This window comes from Trematomus bernacchii, unplaced genomic scaffold (assembly GCF_902827165.1).
Source record: "Trematomus bernacchii unplaced genomic scaffold, fTreBer1.1, whole genome shotgun sequence".
Classification (NCBI taxonomy): Eukaryota; Metazoa; Chordata; class Actinopteri; order Perciformes; family Nototheniidae; genus Trematomus; species Trematomus bernacchii.
The window spans coordinates 241,562-259,179 of NW_022987622.1; the positions used below are offsets into that span (position 1 = coordinate 241,562).

General features: G+C 41.2%; 1 protein-coding gene and 1 long non-coding RNA gene across 2 annotated transcripts; both read left to right on the forward strand.

Moving 5' to 3' along the window:
* Positions 1 to 4,504: 4,504 nt before the first annotated feature.
* Positions 4,505 to 9,172, forward strand: LOC117484368 (protein NLRC3-like; the record flags this gene model as incomplete). Its single annotated transcript, XM_034132825.1, has 3 exons — positions 4,505 to 6,285; positions 7,090 to 7,204; positions 9,128 to 9,172. Coding segments are annotated over 3 exons (1,941 nt in total), but the record flags the coding sequence as incomplete, so codon positions are not given.
* A 1,485-nt stretch (positions 9,173 to 10,657) lies between these two features.
* Positions 10,658 to 16,965, forward strand: LOC117484352. Its single transcript, XR_004556122.1, has 3 exons — positions 10,658 to 10,725; positions 11,161 to 11,201; positions 16,810 to 16,965. It is a non-coding gene; the product is annotated as an uncharacterized LOC117484352 (long non-coding RNA).
* Positions 16,966 to 17,618: the final 653 nt, after the last annotated feature.

Genomic DNA, 17,618 nt, shown 5'->3' on the forward strand with positions numbered 1-17,618 from the left:
ATCAAAGAGCCAACTAGTGCAGGCAGCTGCCGTCTGACATCAAGGATATGGAATAAATACTAAAATGGCTTGCCATATGCGCACACGCATGCACGCGCCAACACCCCCCCCCTCTCTCTCTCTCTCTCTCTCTCTCTCTCTCTCTCTCTCTCTCTCTCTCTCTCTCTCTCTCTTAAAGGGACAGCTGCCTGACTCTGCATGACCCTAATATCATAACACAAGTTTATTATTATGATGGTTATGATTGAAACAAGTGTGTTATTATAATGTGTGTTTGTGTGTGTGTGTGTCTCCAGTGTTACTGGTTTATAGGCATGGGTATCGTTTGAAATGTATCGATTCCGATTCCGCTTCTGCTCATCGATTCCGGTTCTTATCGATTCCCCGTTTTGATTCCAAAATTGTAAAAGAAAGAGGTCAAACGTTTAGATAACAAAAATATCTTTATTCTTTTAAGCTTTAACTGACATTTTTACAAATAAAAAATATACATGCAATACAAATGTATTGCACAATAGCTGTGCTTTATTTTAACTGAGCTATGCCTGTGGCATATGGAGGACGGAACATGACTTAAGTATAAATAAATAAATAAATAAATGTGTAAATAAATGTATGAAGAAATACAGGAATAAATAAATAAATACGTAAATAAATAAATACAGGAATAAATAAATACAGGAATAAATAAATAAATACGTAAATAAATAAATACAGGAATAAATAAATACAGGAATAAATAAATGACGAAATAAATACAGAAATAAATAAATGTTGAAATAAATACAGAAATAAATAAATGTTGAAATAAATACACAAATAAATAAATAAAATAATAAATAAATGCATAAAATAAATATGGAAATAAATACACCAATGTATAAATAAATAAAAGTCGAAAATAAAACAGAACACACGTTATTATATATCTTTCATATATTTCTACATTACGCGACATACATTTATTTATTTATTTATTGATGTGTCCGTATGCTAATGAGGTGGGCGGTCCTAACCTCAGTCTGAAGCAGGATTCGCCAATTGTTGGAGCCAGGCAGAAGCAAGAGATTCGTGGCAAGTCACATCTGTTCATTCTGTGTACAGTGTACACCCACGGCAACTCGCTAATAATGGCTTCTTTAATAATTGTTCTTTCGCACACCCGTTCGCGATGTCCCCAGCGGTGTGCCCCGAACGAAGATGTGCTTCAATAACGTTTGGGGGCAACATGTAAGATGGACGCCCAAGGGTCGCCTCCTCTGTTTCCGAGAGGATTTCAAGTTGGCGGGCAACCTCTTGAAGACTCTCAAACACAGCTGGGTTAACATCCACATCCATGTCGAGCTGAGCCAAGTCCTCTATACATCGTTCCACACGAAACTGGACATAGAGAGGACATAGTCTTTTGGTTCTCCGTTCTCTAAATGGTCCGCTAATGATCTCCAATGGCTCTTAAACCAATACCCATAAATAATCCTTACAACTGTGGATAAACCATGGATGTATAAAGATAAGGGCTAAACAGTAAAGCTCCTGCATTCGAATCAGCGCGGTTAGCCAGGCGTTAGTATAGCCCTCTGCCAGAAATGATCACACACTCCTGTAACCAATCCTGCTTCAGACTGAGGTTAGGACCGCCCACCTCATTAGCATACGGACACATAAATAAATAAATGAATGTATGTCGAGTAAATGTAGAAATATATGAAAGATATATAAGAACGTGTGTTCTGTTTTATTTATTTATACATTGGTGTATTTATTTCCATATTTATTTATGCATTTATTTATTCTTTTATTTGTGTATTTATTTCAACATTTATTTATTTCTGTATTTATTTCGTCATTTATTTATTCCTGTATTTATTTATTCATTTAAGTATTTATGTATTTCTTCCTGTATTTCTTCATACATGTATTTACACATTTATTTATTTATTTATTTATACTTAAGTCATGTTCAGTGCTCCATAGTGGCAAGCTATTAACAGGCATTACACTGCGCTTGTCTTTTTCTTTTTTAGTGTAGTGGAGCCTCACTTTAGAGCGTTTACTGCGACCCATCTTTGGTGTTATGAAGTGACTGAGCTCGTGAACTGTCTACGGGAGGGCGGGGGGAGCCTCGCTGCAGGGCAACTGTGGACCTCTGTCGCCTGTCAGCGCAACTTACATGATGCCGTTTTAAAAAATGGGGGGCGGTGCCGGCCGCCAGCGTACCGAGCCGGCCGTCAACGGCCCGCTGACGACCGGACGTTCTGTGATTCTCCAGAACACACAGATGGCCAGTCCCTGTATTCCACCGGGTCACCCCGGCGCAGATGGACCCGGTGGAATACAGGGTCTACCGCGTTTAGGAACCGTTAAGCAGAACCGAAATTGTGTATTTTGTACGGGTACCCGGTACCCGGCATTTTCTTATCGGTTCTCATCTGGAACTGAGTTTCGGTTCCCAACCCTACTGGTTTATCTCTCAGACTGGAGAAGATGAGTGGTTTTAAAGATGAGGAAGAGGACACATCTTCAGTCTCCAGCTGTCTGTCTCTGAAGAGTGACTGGTCTAAAGAGTGGAATCCTCCAGACTTCAGCAATGAACCTGGACCCTCAGACACAAAGTAAGAGTTTCTGCTGTAACCTGACCTGAAGAGGATCCAGTTTTTATGTTATCTGATCATCTAACCTGTTCTTTAATGATCGCAGTAAAGAAACTTAGTAACAGTACAGTAACAACGTTTAAACTCTTGATCCCTGGCGTCATCAGTGACAGATTAAATGTATTTTGTATTGTCGACCATATTTTCATTGTTTCTGTAATGCACTCATTTAGAATCTTAAGGTCCTTCTTCAGATTTTAACATTAGTGTGTATTGTGCAGCTCGTTAAGTCTAGAGTGCTTTGATCTCAAAACAGAGTGGAGGAGAGCTTGAAATTTGCCTAAAAACAAGAAATGTTAAACCTGCCATGAGTCCCAAACTCTGCACTCATTTGTTGATGAAAATGTAGGAAGACATCTCTTAGGTTGAAAAATAAAAACATTTAAGTATAGAATTTGAAAAAAAGGCTGTTGAGGGCGAGGATGTGACAAAAACTTTTCACATGAAACCCTCTCCTTTCACTGATCACTACACAGCTACAGTCACCATTCAGCTATTCAGATATTCAGCTTTCTCTGCATTTTCAGCAGGAAATCCCTTTTCTAGCCTAACCTGTTCTTTAATGATCGCAGTAAAGAAACGTAGTAACAGTACAGTAACAACGTTTAAACTCTTGATCCCTGGCGTCATCAGCGATAGTAAATAATCTACATACAGACAGAAGTCAAAATGTGCTCTCTGAATGAACTAATGATGTTTAAAACATGTGTTGTTTCCACAGACAGAGAGCAGAGTCTCCAGTCTCCAGCTGTCTGTCTCTGAAGAGTGACTGGTCTAATGATCCACCTCCAAACTTCAGTAATGAACCTGGACCCTCAGACACAAAGTAAGAGTTTCTGCTGTAACCTGACCTGAAGAGGATCCAGTTTTTATATAATCTAATATATTAAACTGTTCTTTAATAATATCATGTGTGCAGTATAGTACAGAACAAAGGCAGCAGAGTTCAGCAAGCTAACATTATTTAAGGATATTTCAATATGCATTTATAGCATCATTGTATCAGTGGCATCAAAAGGTTTCAAATGGCAAAGATATTGATAAATATTCACTAAAGACTAAATATATCGTCCAAAACATTATTTACTACTTGGGCATGTTTATGATATGTATTTTAAAGATGTTTATTAATGATAGTGATAACCTGGTGAGCTGGTTGTGTTTAGCATTAGCAGATATAACAGAGCTTTGTGTGATTACATGTAGAGTCAATGCAAAGACCCAGATCCGTGCCTGGAGACACCAAGAAAGTGAAGAGGTGAAATTCATGCCACCTGCGTATTTGTGCAGCGTGACACATTTCATCTTGAGAGTGACGTTTGTGACTCTCTGCCCATTGGTGAGAATCAGCTCCACTAATGTGACGTGCTGTAAAGGATGTGTTCATCTCCACAGAGGGAAGAGGAAGAGTGGTGTTCCTGTGGAGGAGCAGCTGTCCAGCTGTGCTCTGTGTCAGGACGTCCTGAAGGATCCAGTCTCTACCAGCTGTGGACACTGGTTCTGCAGACAGTGCATCACCTCATACTGGGAGCAGAGACCTCCATCAGGAGACCCCTGCTGTCCCCAGTGTGGAGAAAGATCCAGAACCAGAGCTGGACTGCAGACAGCCAGTCAGACCAGCTCTGTACGAGGTAAGAGGCCGAACTCATGCAGTGTCTTATTCCTCTTCCTGGTTCATTTGTGTTTGAACAGGTATACTGTTGTAGAGCATAGACAGTAAGCTGTTTATAAAACATTTAAACTTAGTCTGTTTGTTGTTGTTTTATGTTATAATTAGATTCTCAGAGCATTTCCCTCATTCTCTCATGTTTCCTTCTCTTCCAGCAGATAGTGGTCTGCAGGAGGTTTTAGATGAACATAGGCTCAGTCTGAGGAGGAGATGTGAACGTGTGACTGAAGGAACTGATCAAAGTGAAACCCTCCTCAACAGGATCTTCACTGAGCTCTACATCACACAAGGTCAGAGTGAAGAGGTTAATACCCAACATGAGGTGAGGCAGCTGGAGACAGCTTCCAAGAAGAAGCCCCTCCATGACACTCCAATCAAGTGCCAGGACATCTTTAAAGCCTTACCTGACCAACAGACTCTCATCAGAGCGGTCCTGACCAACGGAGTCGCTGGAGTTGGAAAAACCTTCTCAGTGCAGAAGTTCACTCTGGACTGGGCCGAGGGTTTGGGAAACCAAGATGTCAGTCTGGTGATCCCGCTCTCCTTCAGGGAGCTGAACCTGATCAAAGGTGAGCAGTACAGTCTTCTCAGGCTGCTCCATGTTTTCCATCCAACCTTACAGAAGGTCACAGCAGAGCAGCTGGCTGTCTGCAAAGTGCTGCTCATCTTTGACGGCCTGGATGAAAGCAGACTTTCTCTGGACTTCAGAAACAATGAGGTTGTGTCTGATGTCTCACAGCAGTCCTCAGTCAACGTGCTGCTGACAAACCTCATCAGGGGGAAGCTGCTTCCCTCGGCTCTCGTCTGGATAACTTCCAGACCTGCAGCGGCCAATCAGATCCCTCCTGAGTGTGTGGACAGGGTAACAGAAGTACGAGGCTTCACTGACGCCCAGAAGGAGGAGTACTTCAGGAGGAGATCGAGTGATGAAGACCTGTCCAGCAGAATCATCTCTCACATCAAGAGCTCCAGGAGCCTCCACATCATGTGTCTGATCCCAGTCTTCTGCTGGATCACTGCTGCAGTTCTGGACCACATGTTGACTACAGACCAGAGAGGAGAGCTGCCCCAGACCCTCACTGACATGTACTCACACTTCCTGCTGGTCCAGACCAAGAGGAAGAAGCAGAAGTATGAAGAGGGACATGAGACGAGTCCACAGCAGCTGACGGAGGCTGACAGGGAGCTTCTTCTGAAGCTGGGGAGGCTGGCGTTTGAACATCTGGAGAAAGGAGACATCATGTTCTACCAAGAAGACCTGCAGCGCTGTGGTCTTGATGTTACCGAGGCCTTGGTGCACTCAGGAGTTTGTACACAGATCTTCAAAAGAGAGAGAGTGATCTTCAAGAAAACAGTCTACTGCTTTGTTCATCTGAGCATTCAGGAGTTTCTGGCTGCAGTCTACATGTTGCACTGTTACACCAACAGAGACACAGAGGTACTGGATGACTTCCTGCTGGGAGACTTTAACAACATATTTAGCAGTGATCAGGATTACCCATCCCTGGATGACTTCCTGAAGGGAGCCATGGAGAAATCCCTCAGAAGTAAAAATGGCCACCTGGACCTGTTTGTCCGCTTTCTCCACGGCCTCTCTCTGGAGTCCAACCAGAGACTGTTAGGAGGCCTGCTGGGTCGCACAGACAACAGACCAGAAACCATCCAGAGAGCCATCAGCAACCTGAAGGAGATGAGAGGTGATGACATCTCTCCTGACAGGATGATCAACATCTTCCACTGTCTGACAGAGATGAAGGACCACTCAGTACATCAGGAGATCACAGAGTTCCTGAAGTCAGAGAACAGATCACAGAAGGAACTCTCTGAGATCCACTGCTCTGCTCTGGCCTACATGCTGCAGATGTCAGAGGAGGTTCTGGATGAGTTGGACCTGGAGAAGTACAACACATCATGGGAGGGACGACAGAGACTGATTCCAGCTGTGAGGAACTGCAGGAAGGCTGTGTGAGTCCAGATGTGATTAACTTTATAAACTAATGTGGATCAGGAGTTTAATTATTCAAATAAACACTATAACATTTCTGCTGTTTAAATACTGAGAAAATAAACCAACACTGTTCTTCTATTTATTTATAATAATAGTTAAACTGAAGCGTTCCTCTCTTCATATTGAGTGATGGAGGCGACATGTCAAACACATGAAGGACTTTAGAGGTTTCTCAGCATGTGATCACACCACACAGCAGGACTTACAGTTATCACAGAAACATGTTATTATTACTTTCTAGTAGTTTCTTTATCGTTAAACACGTTTTTATCACAATGTGTTAGAGTTTAAAATCAGATCTATATCATTTCCCACCAATAACAGAGTTATGTCTTAATGCTGATATACTGGGAACATCTGATGCTATCAAGTTGAACATATTGAAACTTTATTGGTTTGTTAATTGTGTTTGTGTGCGCAATAAATGTTCAGATGCTCAGAGAAGCCAAAACATCCTTCATCCATCATTCACATCCACATATTAACTAACATTTAAATATGTACATCTCTAATATTGTCAAGTGATTCATTTAATTTCTGTTTCTTTTGGTAACAGTCAGTGACAGCAGGAGCACAGACATGTGATCAGATCACACCGACAACTCATTACACTCTATTATCATATATTATTATATATTATATTAAATGGACTAACAGCAAAGGTCTATCAGAACATGTCAAATCTTTTTTCATCAAATGCTTGATGTTAATATAATGTTTCCTCTTTTTTAACACATGTTGTAATATATGTTTTATTATAGACTTACTGGCTGGGTACTCTCAAAGACTCACTGTGGAGTCGTGGCCTCAGCTCTGAAGTCTGACCCCTCTCATCTGAGAGCTCTGGACCTGAGTAACAACGCTCTGCTGGATTCAGTAGTGGAGCTGCTGAGTTCTGGACTAAAGAGTCCAAACTGCAGACTGGAGGCTCTCAGGTCAGTTCACTGACTGCAGTTCATATTGATCTGTTTGTGTTTATGATTTTCTGAATTTGAACAAATACAATGTTATTTTTATTCTTTCCATTTTTGGAACTGAATATGAATATTGATCAGAATAACAGAGAGAAGGTGAATGTGGGAGGGAGAGAGTTTGAGCTTCCACAGACTCACTCTGTGCTCCATGAGTCAGTGGAGATGCTGTCAGTACTGATGAGCTGTGAGGGAAATGAAGGAGTTGTTCAACATCTGATCAAAGTTAAAGTTCCAGATTATCAGTGGATTGTTTCTGCATCATCTCTGACATTAAAACCCTGTTTCACTCTGAACAGATTATTAAACCTGGAGTTATTTCAAACAGGAACATTGTTTTCTAAAGTTACATCATGTTTTCTTTATTCAGACTGAGGGAAAGTTTGTCAGAGATCAGCTGTTCTGCTCTGATCTCAGCTCTGAAGTCCAACATCCATCTGAGACATCTGGACCTGAGTGAGAACGCTCTGAAGGATTCAGGAGTGGAGCTGAGAGATCTTCTGGAGAGTCCAGACTGCAGACTGGAGACTCTCAGGTCAGTTCACTGACTCTCTGTTACTGCTGGAGATCTCACATGTTCACTTTGGAATTGAACCTCATTTATATTCATTAACCTGTTACGCACCTTCCGCCCGGTACCGGGCGGATAAACGCGTCATTTGCAGGAAACAACGTTTAAGGAATCTTAATATTGAATAAAACTATGAATGTGTTATATCCATGTAACGGGAAGAAACTCAGCTAACTGATCTTTTTAATTTTTTTTTCTCAAAAAAACCCCACAATGCTAACACTCAGCCTCTGAATTAGCCTCGACGAAAAAACGTAACCTACAAAGGCACTTAAACTCACTCACAACTCCCTTATTACTTATCCTAGATGCAAAACCAACCACTCGTTTTTGGTGTCCTGGAGACACTGAATCTACCGGTGCCCACCTCAACACTCAGTGATAAACATTCGCGACGCTATAAACGAAAGCGTACATCACAACATGTGGAGCTAAGTAGCTAAAAACGCCAATATGGCTTACCTTGGTCAAAATTGGTCTTCAATGGCATTCAAACGATACAAAAACGATACTGCAGTTAATCCATAGGTTCATCCTATGTATCTGTGCCTTCTTTGAAATTATTTCTGATAATCCATAAGCAATAAAACGGATTTTTAGTTTCCAAACTCCAGAAGGAGAAAATCTGCAAATCCAGTTTCAGTTCTAGACGCGTAGCCCCCACCTTTTCTATTTACAACGAGTGTGTGAGTGGGCCTCCCCCTTCGATTCTATTGGCTCTAACGGTCACAAGGGTGTGTCAACCAACCAAATCGACCAAGGGGGGCCAGAGATAGGTCAAATCCACCCAAATGACCCCAGAAGTGGGGGTTTTTGGCTAAATCTCTCTAAAAAGGTCAAATTTCACTTGTTTTGCATCAATCTTGATACAGGGTACTTATTATATGTTGTACTTTGGATTCCTAAAGCTTTTAGTCTACTAACCCATCATCCAAGGGTAGTTTTCACTATCTGTAAAAAATAATTTTTGGACGGACACTATAATTTACAGTTTTTTACTATGTAAAATCTGAATTTTCTTTAAAATAAAAAACATTTATATTGATTCTGACACTTCTACATCCAAGTCACAGGTTTATCATTACTTTGAGAACAAAGATTATTAATTTAACCCTTTTAGAAGGGAAGATATGGTCATTTGTTCTGGGAATGTCATTTTCGAGCCTGAGACCTGAAAAACTGGCTCAGAGTGGAACAGGTTAATAACTTACAGCCAAAAAGTTGTAAATGTCCTTATATTCATATTTCATTTTTAAGAGTAAGAAGAAAGAACTGCAGACATACATGTTGACTGTTTCTTAAAGTAACTGTAATAGATGTTAGTTGTAAAAAGTAAATCTATGTATTTAATATTTAGTAAACGATAACGTCTGAATAAAGGTCATCTGAAGTCATTTTAGTTTTATATTGTGATGGGAATTTATTGATCAAATGTGGAGAGAGAATCAAAGCACTCAGCTCTTTGTGGTATTTTATTTCTTGAAGAAAGTTCAGTCAGTCACACAGAGAGCATACAGTCTGCAGAGAGGAAGAGGAAGAGTAGAGTTTGAGTTGCATATTTAAACACAGAGAGAGGAGAAAGGGAGGGGAGAAGCTTGGTGATGATGAAGGAGCATTCTGGGAGTTCGGGAGTTAGGGAGGCCGTATCAGGAAGTTCTCAGTTCACCTGAGGTGAAGGTCATACTGTTGGTGCACATATGGCGCTTTTCCACTACAGCGCGGAGCACGGTTTAAGAGGGCTGTGACGTCACCGGCCCGTTTTTGGTTGCGTTTCCACTTGGCCTAGTACCGGCCGGCAGGTCCTAATTCACAGTTTTTCTGGCCTCATAAAATCGCGGGTCTAGGGCCAGAGACAACGAGGCTGAGTCGGGCTGAGTATGCTAAACTAGAGAGAGAATCGCTGGCAAGGGGGCTACAACTACAACAAGATGGACATATTTGACCGTGATTTAATTGTAATACACGTTTCAAAATGATGCCGAAGTAACAACATACTGATACCGGTTAGTAAAAACCATGAATTAATGCTTTGTCAAGTCTGCAGACAGACGGCAGGCGAAAAACCTTTTAAAATGCGTGTGTTCTAAATGGAGATTGGCTAAGCTAACGCAGTATATGCTCCGACCGTCCACACTCACAACAACGGCCTATACAGACATAAATAAAGCAGCGACTGTATTCACCATGACACAGGCAGTCTGTGGTTTGTACTTGTTTAACTTGTGTCTAGTTTCTGAACATATATGAGGAGCTGTGAGCTCTGAGTGCTAACAGCTAACGGCTGTGTTGTTTTTCTGGGGTTCTCATTGAAGATGACGTCACGGCTCCGCCTACACTGCGTTACTATAGTTACTGCCCCAGTTCCTAAACTGTAATGGAAATGCGCCATAAAGTGAGCCAGTCCTAACGAGGCCTAGCCATACCGAGCGGGGCCGAGCGAGGCCGTGTAGTGGAAATGCGCCAATAGAGAGTCACTAACAACACTGCAACACATCTTCTTCATGAGGACTTTCCCCAAGCTTAGCTAAGAAGAGTGAGAAGTAGTAAATATAGATAAACATTAGCAAATAAGAATCACACAATGATATTATTAAAGTAAGTAAGTGAGTATAATTGTTGTTGTTGTTGAGTAACATCTGATTGGATTATAAACTGATTTGTATCCTCATCATGTTTTCTTTATTCAGACTGAGGAGCTGCAGGTTGTCAGAGATCAGCTGTTCTGCTCTGGCCTCAGCTCTGAAGTCCAACATCCATCTGAGAGTTCTGGACCTGAGTTACAACGATCTGCAGGATTCAGAGAAGCTGCTGAGAGATCTTCTGGAGAGTCCAGACTGCAGACTGGAGACCCTCAGGTCAGTAAGGGGTCTCTGCTGGTTCAGCAGTATTGTATGAAACACAGGGAGGTGTTTCTCTCACTGGGGAATCACAACAGATCAGTGATGTTACCCACTGACTGCAGGCTCTTTCATTCTTCCATCAACTATAGAAGGCCAGCTGGAAATGCAAAGCCACATTTAGTAAGTAATCAACTTTCCACCAGACATATGGGATTTGACAGAAGAGTGGAAAAGGTAGTGTGTTTTTGATGGGATGTTTTTAGCTCCTTGACTAATGACTGTTACTTCCTGTAATGCAGCTGAGAGCTGTGGCAGTCAGTCGTAGTGTTTGCAGAGAAGATATGATGGGATGTAAAGCATGAGATCAGTCAGGACTCTGAAGCTGACTCAAAGAACAAACACTTATTTTAAACTGGATCCATAACTGTTGGATTGTGTTCATCCCTACAGGATCGATGATAAGACGATCAGAGCCAAGATCCAGAAGAACTGTGAGTACTGAATATCCTCCATTCATCAAGATATGAAACTCTTTCATGGAGCATGTCCTCAGAGGAAAACAACACTCTTGTTTTTCTCTCTTCATCATTTTGGCTGTTTCTCTTCACAAGAACTGCACTGTAAAATGTTTGGCTGTAAAATTACAGTAAATTACTGGCTACTAGTTGCATGGATTTCACAGTAATTTACTGTAAATATTTCACAGTAATTTAGAATAAAAGTACAGCTAAATACTGTGACTTTACAGTTGCCATGCCCATGGAATTACTGTGATATAGCAGTACAGAGCTGTGGTATTATGGTACCTTGCTGCACATAAATTACAGTAATTACCTGTATTTTCACACTTTTACTGTAGAAGTAATGCAACACAGTAGCCAGTAATTTACTGTAAATATAAACATGTAAATAATACGATAATATATTGTAAATTTGACTAGTTAACTGGGATTTTACCATAACTACACAATTCAATCAGCTCAATCAACAAAGAAAAACAAAGAAAATGCCCATTTTAACTTTGTATTACTCCATTGAAGTGCAAAGTACATTTCACAGTGTCTTGGACATGTTGTTACGGCCCCAACCTCTACTCCGCGGTAGTGGCTCGTGCTGAGACCCGCAACATGAAAGAATACACGCAAAAACCAGTACTTGGTAACAAGCATTTATTGATAATCAGCCGTTTGCTCACACAAGCGAAACGGGAAACAAAAAGAGGTCTGGAGGACTGGCCAAAAGGAACAAACAGAAGGAGGGAACCCGAGCCAGCCACACCACGGGCCGTAGGACCCAGAGCTTCCCTCCCCTAACCAGAAATCAATTATAAACCCTATGGGAAACAAAATAAAGCCACGAAAACTGGACTACCAGGTCCTCCAGGCTAAACATAAACACATCTGCAAAAATATGGCTTACAGCTCAAAATGGCAAAGAGGTATGGAGAGTGTCTCCCGGCGTTAGGACAGGCGAGACATCCTTCTCCTCCAGCTTCTCTTTATATGTACACGGCTGAGTGGAATTAGGAACACCTGGGCAGAGGCGGAGCCAGGGGCAGACCAGGAACACCAGGGCAGAGGCGGAGCCAGGGGCAGACCAGGTGCACCTGGGCAGAGGCGGAGCCAGGGGCAGACCAAGTGCACTTGGGCAGAGGCGGAGACAGGGGCAGACCAAGTGCACCTGGGCAGAGGCGGAGCCAGGGGCAGACCAAGTGCACTTGGGCAGAGGCGGAGACAGGGGCAGACCAAGTGCACCTGGGCAGAGGCGGAGCCAGGGGCAGACCAAGTGCACTTGGGCAGAGGCGGAGCCAGGGGCAGACCAAGTGCACCTGGGCAGAGGCGGAGCCAGGGGCAGACCAAGTGCACTTGGGCAGAGGCGGAGCCAGGGGCAGACCAAGTGCACCTGGGCAGAGGCGGAGCCAGGGGCAGACCAAGTGCACCTGGGCAGAGGCGGAGCCAGGGGCAGACCAAGTGCACTTGGGCAGAGGCGGAGACAGGGGCAGACCAAGTGCACCTGGGCAGCAGGGAGACAGAAAAGAAAACAAGGAGGGCAGCACGTAACACATGTCTACACAGACATCCACTCAAAGTCAACCATTGTTCTGAAGAAAGTGCTGACATGGGGTTTAAATTGCCATGCCTCTTTTTGGCTTTCGAGCCCGTCTCAGGATTAATGCCCAGGAAGCACCTGAAAACAATAAGCCAAGACAACAATTTCAATTTACATAGATTTATATGTTGCATCGTTTATTTTAAGGCACATGCAGCGGTGCCCCTTTCAATTTAAGTAAAACCTGCACCAAAGAAAGAAATTAGTATTTAAAGCCAAGCAAGAGCGATAAAAGCAAGAAAATCACTTAATTTGTTGTGTTATCACAGAGGATGGTCTGAATACAGTAATTTATTGTAAAATATTACAGCTAAATATTGTGAAATCATGGTAATATTTTACAGTGTGTCTATCAAAACAGTGACGCGTTCGCTGACATTCTGTAAAATGTCAATAAACTCTGAAGAATAAAACACAACGATGAAAACATCAACATTATAACCAGTCCGTTACAGTATTACCATCAAAATATACTTTTGTAAAAGTAGAAGTACTCAGATCTTGTACTTGAGTAAAAGTAGAAGTACTCAGATCTTGTACTTGAGTAAAAGTAGAAGTACTCAGATCTTGTACTTGAGTAAAAGTAGAAGTACTCAGATCTTGTACTTGAGTAAAAGTAGAAGTACTCAGATCTTGTACTTGAGTAAAAGTACCAGAGTGTAGGAATACTCTGTTACAGTAAAAGTCCTGCATTCAAAATGTTCCTCAAGTAAAAGTAGAAAAGTATTCTCATCAAAATATAGTGAAAGTAGCGACAGTAAAAGTAGTCATTGTGCAGATTGGTCCATTTCAGAATAATATATATGATATGTTTTATAATGATTGATCATGAAAGTGTTCTCAAAGCTGGTAAAGGTGCAGCTAGTTTGAATGACTTTCAATCAATCAATCAATCTTTATTTCAGACTCAAGGTCCATATCACATACAAAATGACAAGATACACAATAAGATTAAAAAGCTATACACAAAATAAATAAAAACAAACAGATAAAAAACATAAAATCAGTCCAATTACAGCTAGCCACACATGCTCACTGTGCCATCTCGGTACCCTCACCAGCAACCGTAAAGCATCATTGAATGCAACTTTTAGTTTTTGCATGCTGCTAGCCTTGTAGTTACTCCACAATTGAGCCGTGTGCAATGGTGTACAGAAAGCTTTAAAAAGTGATACCTTGACATCTACAGCGCACTTGTGAAATGTCCGCATTAATATGTTTGCCTGGGCATACAGTTTGCAGCGTTGTCTATGGATGTCTTTGTCGTCTGTAAGATCATCAGAAATATAATGACCAAGGTACTTCATCTCACTGCACACAAGAAGAATGTTGCTACTGAGAATACAATTAGGAAATACAGCCTTTGTATCCTCTTTACTTCTCACAATCATGATGCTACTCTTCTTGGCGTTATACTTAATATTAAAATCAATGCCATACTGGGAACAAATCCTCAGAAGCTGTTGTAAGCCAGCACTGCACGGGGAAAAGATGATTAAATCATCTGCATACATAAGGTGGTTGACAACAGTAGCACCGATGACACAGCCAGTTTCACACAAGTTCAGTTTCCTAGACAGATCATCCATGTACAGATTAAACAACAAAGGAGATCAAATCCCACCTTGCTTGACCCCATTACCAACATCAAAATGTTCAGACACAGTATTGCCCCACTTCACCTGCATAGTCTGATGTGCATACCAGAAGGCTAAGATCCTTATTATGTACTTGGGTACCCCTCTCTGGCACATTTTGTCAAATCATTTGAAATGATTTAGTCTATCAAATGCCCTGGAAGCATCAATACAACACAGAAACATGGTGGAATTATGGATTCTATATTTTGCTATAATGTCTTTTAAAGCAAAAATACACATATCTGTGCCGTGTTTTCTTTTCAAACCAAACTGGTTGTCAGCTGTGGTAATATACCTTTCCAGCCTATCCAACAGAATTCTCTCCAACACTTTGGATCTGACTGTAACGTTTTCAGTGGAGTCAACCTTTTCAACCACAAATGCATCACTCTTAACACAGTTGAACAACTCATGATAGTGTTGTCGCCACAGTTCAGCAATGTTGTCTGACCCACACACTCCTTCAATAGAAGACGGTAAGGGAGTCTTACAGCTGTTTATGACTTTGACTTCTTTCCAGAAATCATAGCAACTATTGTTGTGCAGCTTTCTGGCAAGTGAGTCAGCCCTCAATGTGTCCTCATTTCTTTTAATGAAGCGGACAGCATACTTATATTTGGCATTAGTGGCCTGTTTATGTTCAAACAAAGACCCCTGTCTCGGCCTACCAGATTCTGCCCACCATTTAAAAGCATCTCTAGCAGCAGTGTGTAGCTCAGTCACATGTTCATTCCATCCAGGTTTTATACTATGCTCCTTTTTCTTATTGTTGTAAAAACCCTTACTTGAGGCATTTAACACATCAATAATAAGATCATATGTAAAACATAGATCACTACCATGCTGTGCATTTTTACAGTTGGTGTCACTACACAGCATTGCTTCTCTTGGAATTACAACCAAGTCTAATGATTAGTCAGTGAGTGAGGTATAGTGTTTAATATCCTTCTCACTTAACTTTGACCAATCCAGCCTCCCTGTGTACGTTTTATTGTCCTCAACAGATAGCACCGGAATATTTTCAACATTTAGGGTCAATACAAAAGGAATATGATCTGTAGTGGCCAACTCATAACAAATGTCAATGTTGTCCAGAGAAGCGTGTGCATCAGCTGTGCATATACAGTGATCAAGCCATGATACAGTATGCCATGCTTCACTAATATATGGAAAGCTTTTCTCAGGTAGTAGAGATTTACTTGACAGTATGAGATTATTATCGTTTGCCAAACAGAGATTTATCATCCGAAATGTCAGCATTCAAGTCCCCCACTACATACACACAAGTTGTGGCATTATCCTTAATGAATGCGTTAACAAATGCCATTCTATTGAGATATTCATCTTCATTTTCATACGATTCATAAGGTGTGTAAATATTTAAGATAATAAATGACCTATTTTCATACTTGATCTCTATACCAATGGCCCAGTCGACGTCCAATCTTACCACTGTAACCAAAGGATCATATTTACTGTTCCAGAGAATCGCCACACCACCAGGTGTCCTGCCATGGGCTATTTTATCACAGAGATCAGTAGTTGACTCTCCAACTCCATGAAAATGTGCATGTAGTGTATTCAGCCTTTCCAGATCTTGCTTAGGTAACCATGTCTCTTGTAAGCACAGAATATCACATTCCTCCAACAGTTTATCAACAACCAGCCTCCTCGCTTTATCCCCAGCACTGTGCCCCACTCGTAGGCCACGAGAGTTATATGACACCACCCGCATCCTATTGTTTATGTACTACAGTCATTTACATCAGCAGATGCATGATTCCCGTGTTGTACAGGTGCGACCACATTGTTTGTAGCAGTGCTATCACCCCCAAGCAACCCACTAGCAGGCCGTCTTGGCTCATAATAGCGACTTTGTATACTGCAGGGTAGCTTGTGGATTTACTCCAGGTGGAACTAAAGTCTGATTCAACACTTGATTATATTTCACATCATTCATCCACATCTGTAAAGTAACTAAAGGTATTAAATACATGTAGTGGAGTAGAAGTACACCATTTACCTCTGAACTGTAGTGGATTGGAAGTGCAAAGTAGAATAACATGGAAATACTCAGGTAAAGTATCTCAAAGTTGTACTGAAGTACAGTGCTTGAGTAAATGTACTTAGTTCCTCTCCTGATCTGTAAAGCTCTCCCAACATATGCAGGTTAGCATCCGGCAGCTTCTATGTGCTGGGGACCCGTACTGTACATTTCTCTCATCACACTTTGGGCTCCTCAACATGTGTGGGTTCCCAGCAGGACTCTCTGAGCTGCAGACACATTCTTTCTGTGACTTTGTTCCAGATATTTGGAGCATAATAACTGAAGCTGTTTCTCCATGTTCAGGAACTCCCATCCCCCGAGTCCTGCGGCAGGAAGCGCTCCTTCTCTCCAAGAACTCCTGGACCCTGCAAGCTGGTCCAGAACCAGAGTCCCAGTGAGGAGTCCAGCCAGTCCACCTCTCAGAGTTAAACTAAACTACAACATTATTAAAGATCATGTTTAAAGTTAAAAAAGGATGCTTTCAGACTGAATCCAGAAGTTTCTGAAGCTGCAGTCAAAGCAGGTCATTTGTGAAATATATTAAACAATTATAAAACTGTAATAAGAATTACTCTGAATACTTTCTTTGGACATTTTATTTAAACGACATTTTAAACAAATATTTCAAATCTTTCTGACTTTCTATCCGAGTGCTTTTCTCATGAATTAACGACTTAATTTCATTTTTTTTTCATTTCCATCTTTATTTCGAACAGATTAAAAAAACAAATAAAAAATAACAAATGTGAAAAGCAGAATACCGTATTGTTAGAATACAGTATTTATCAATATTCATATTAATAATAATAATAAATCATATGTGTCCGAAAGGGAGCGGGAGGAAGCAAATGCTTATTAATTCCCACCCCTTACTTACCGCTGATCAATGATTATCCTTTAAATCATTTCTGCAAGTTATTCCTACTTACATATTTACATTTATACATACATTTACAATAATCTCTCATCTTCAATCACCTTAAATCATTCTCATAGTTTTCCAAGAAAGTGTTTCTGTACATCCTTTTAAAGTGAATTATATGTGTGCTTTGTTTGAACTCCTGCTCCAAACCGTTCCATCAAATCACCCCACAGATTGTTCTACTCATACT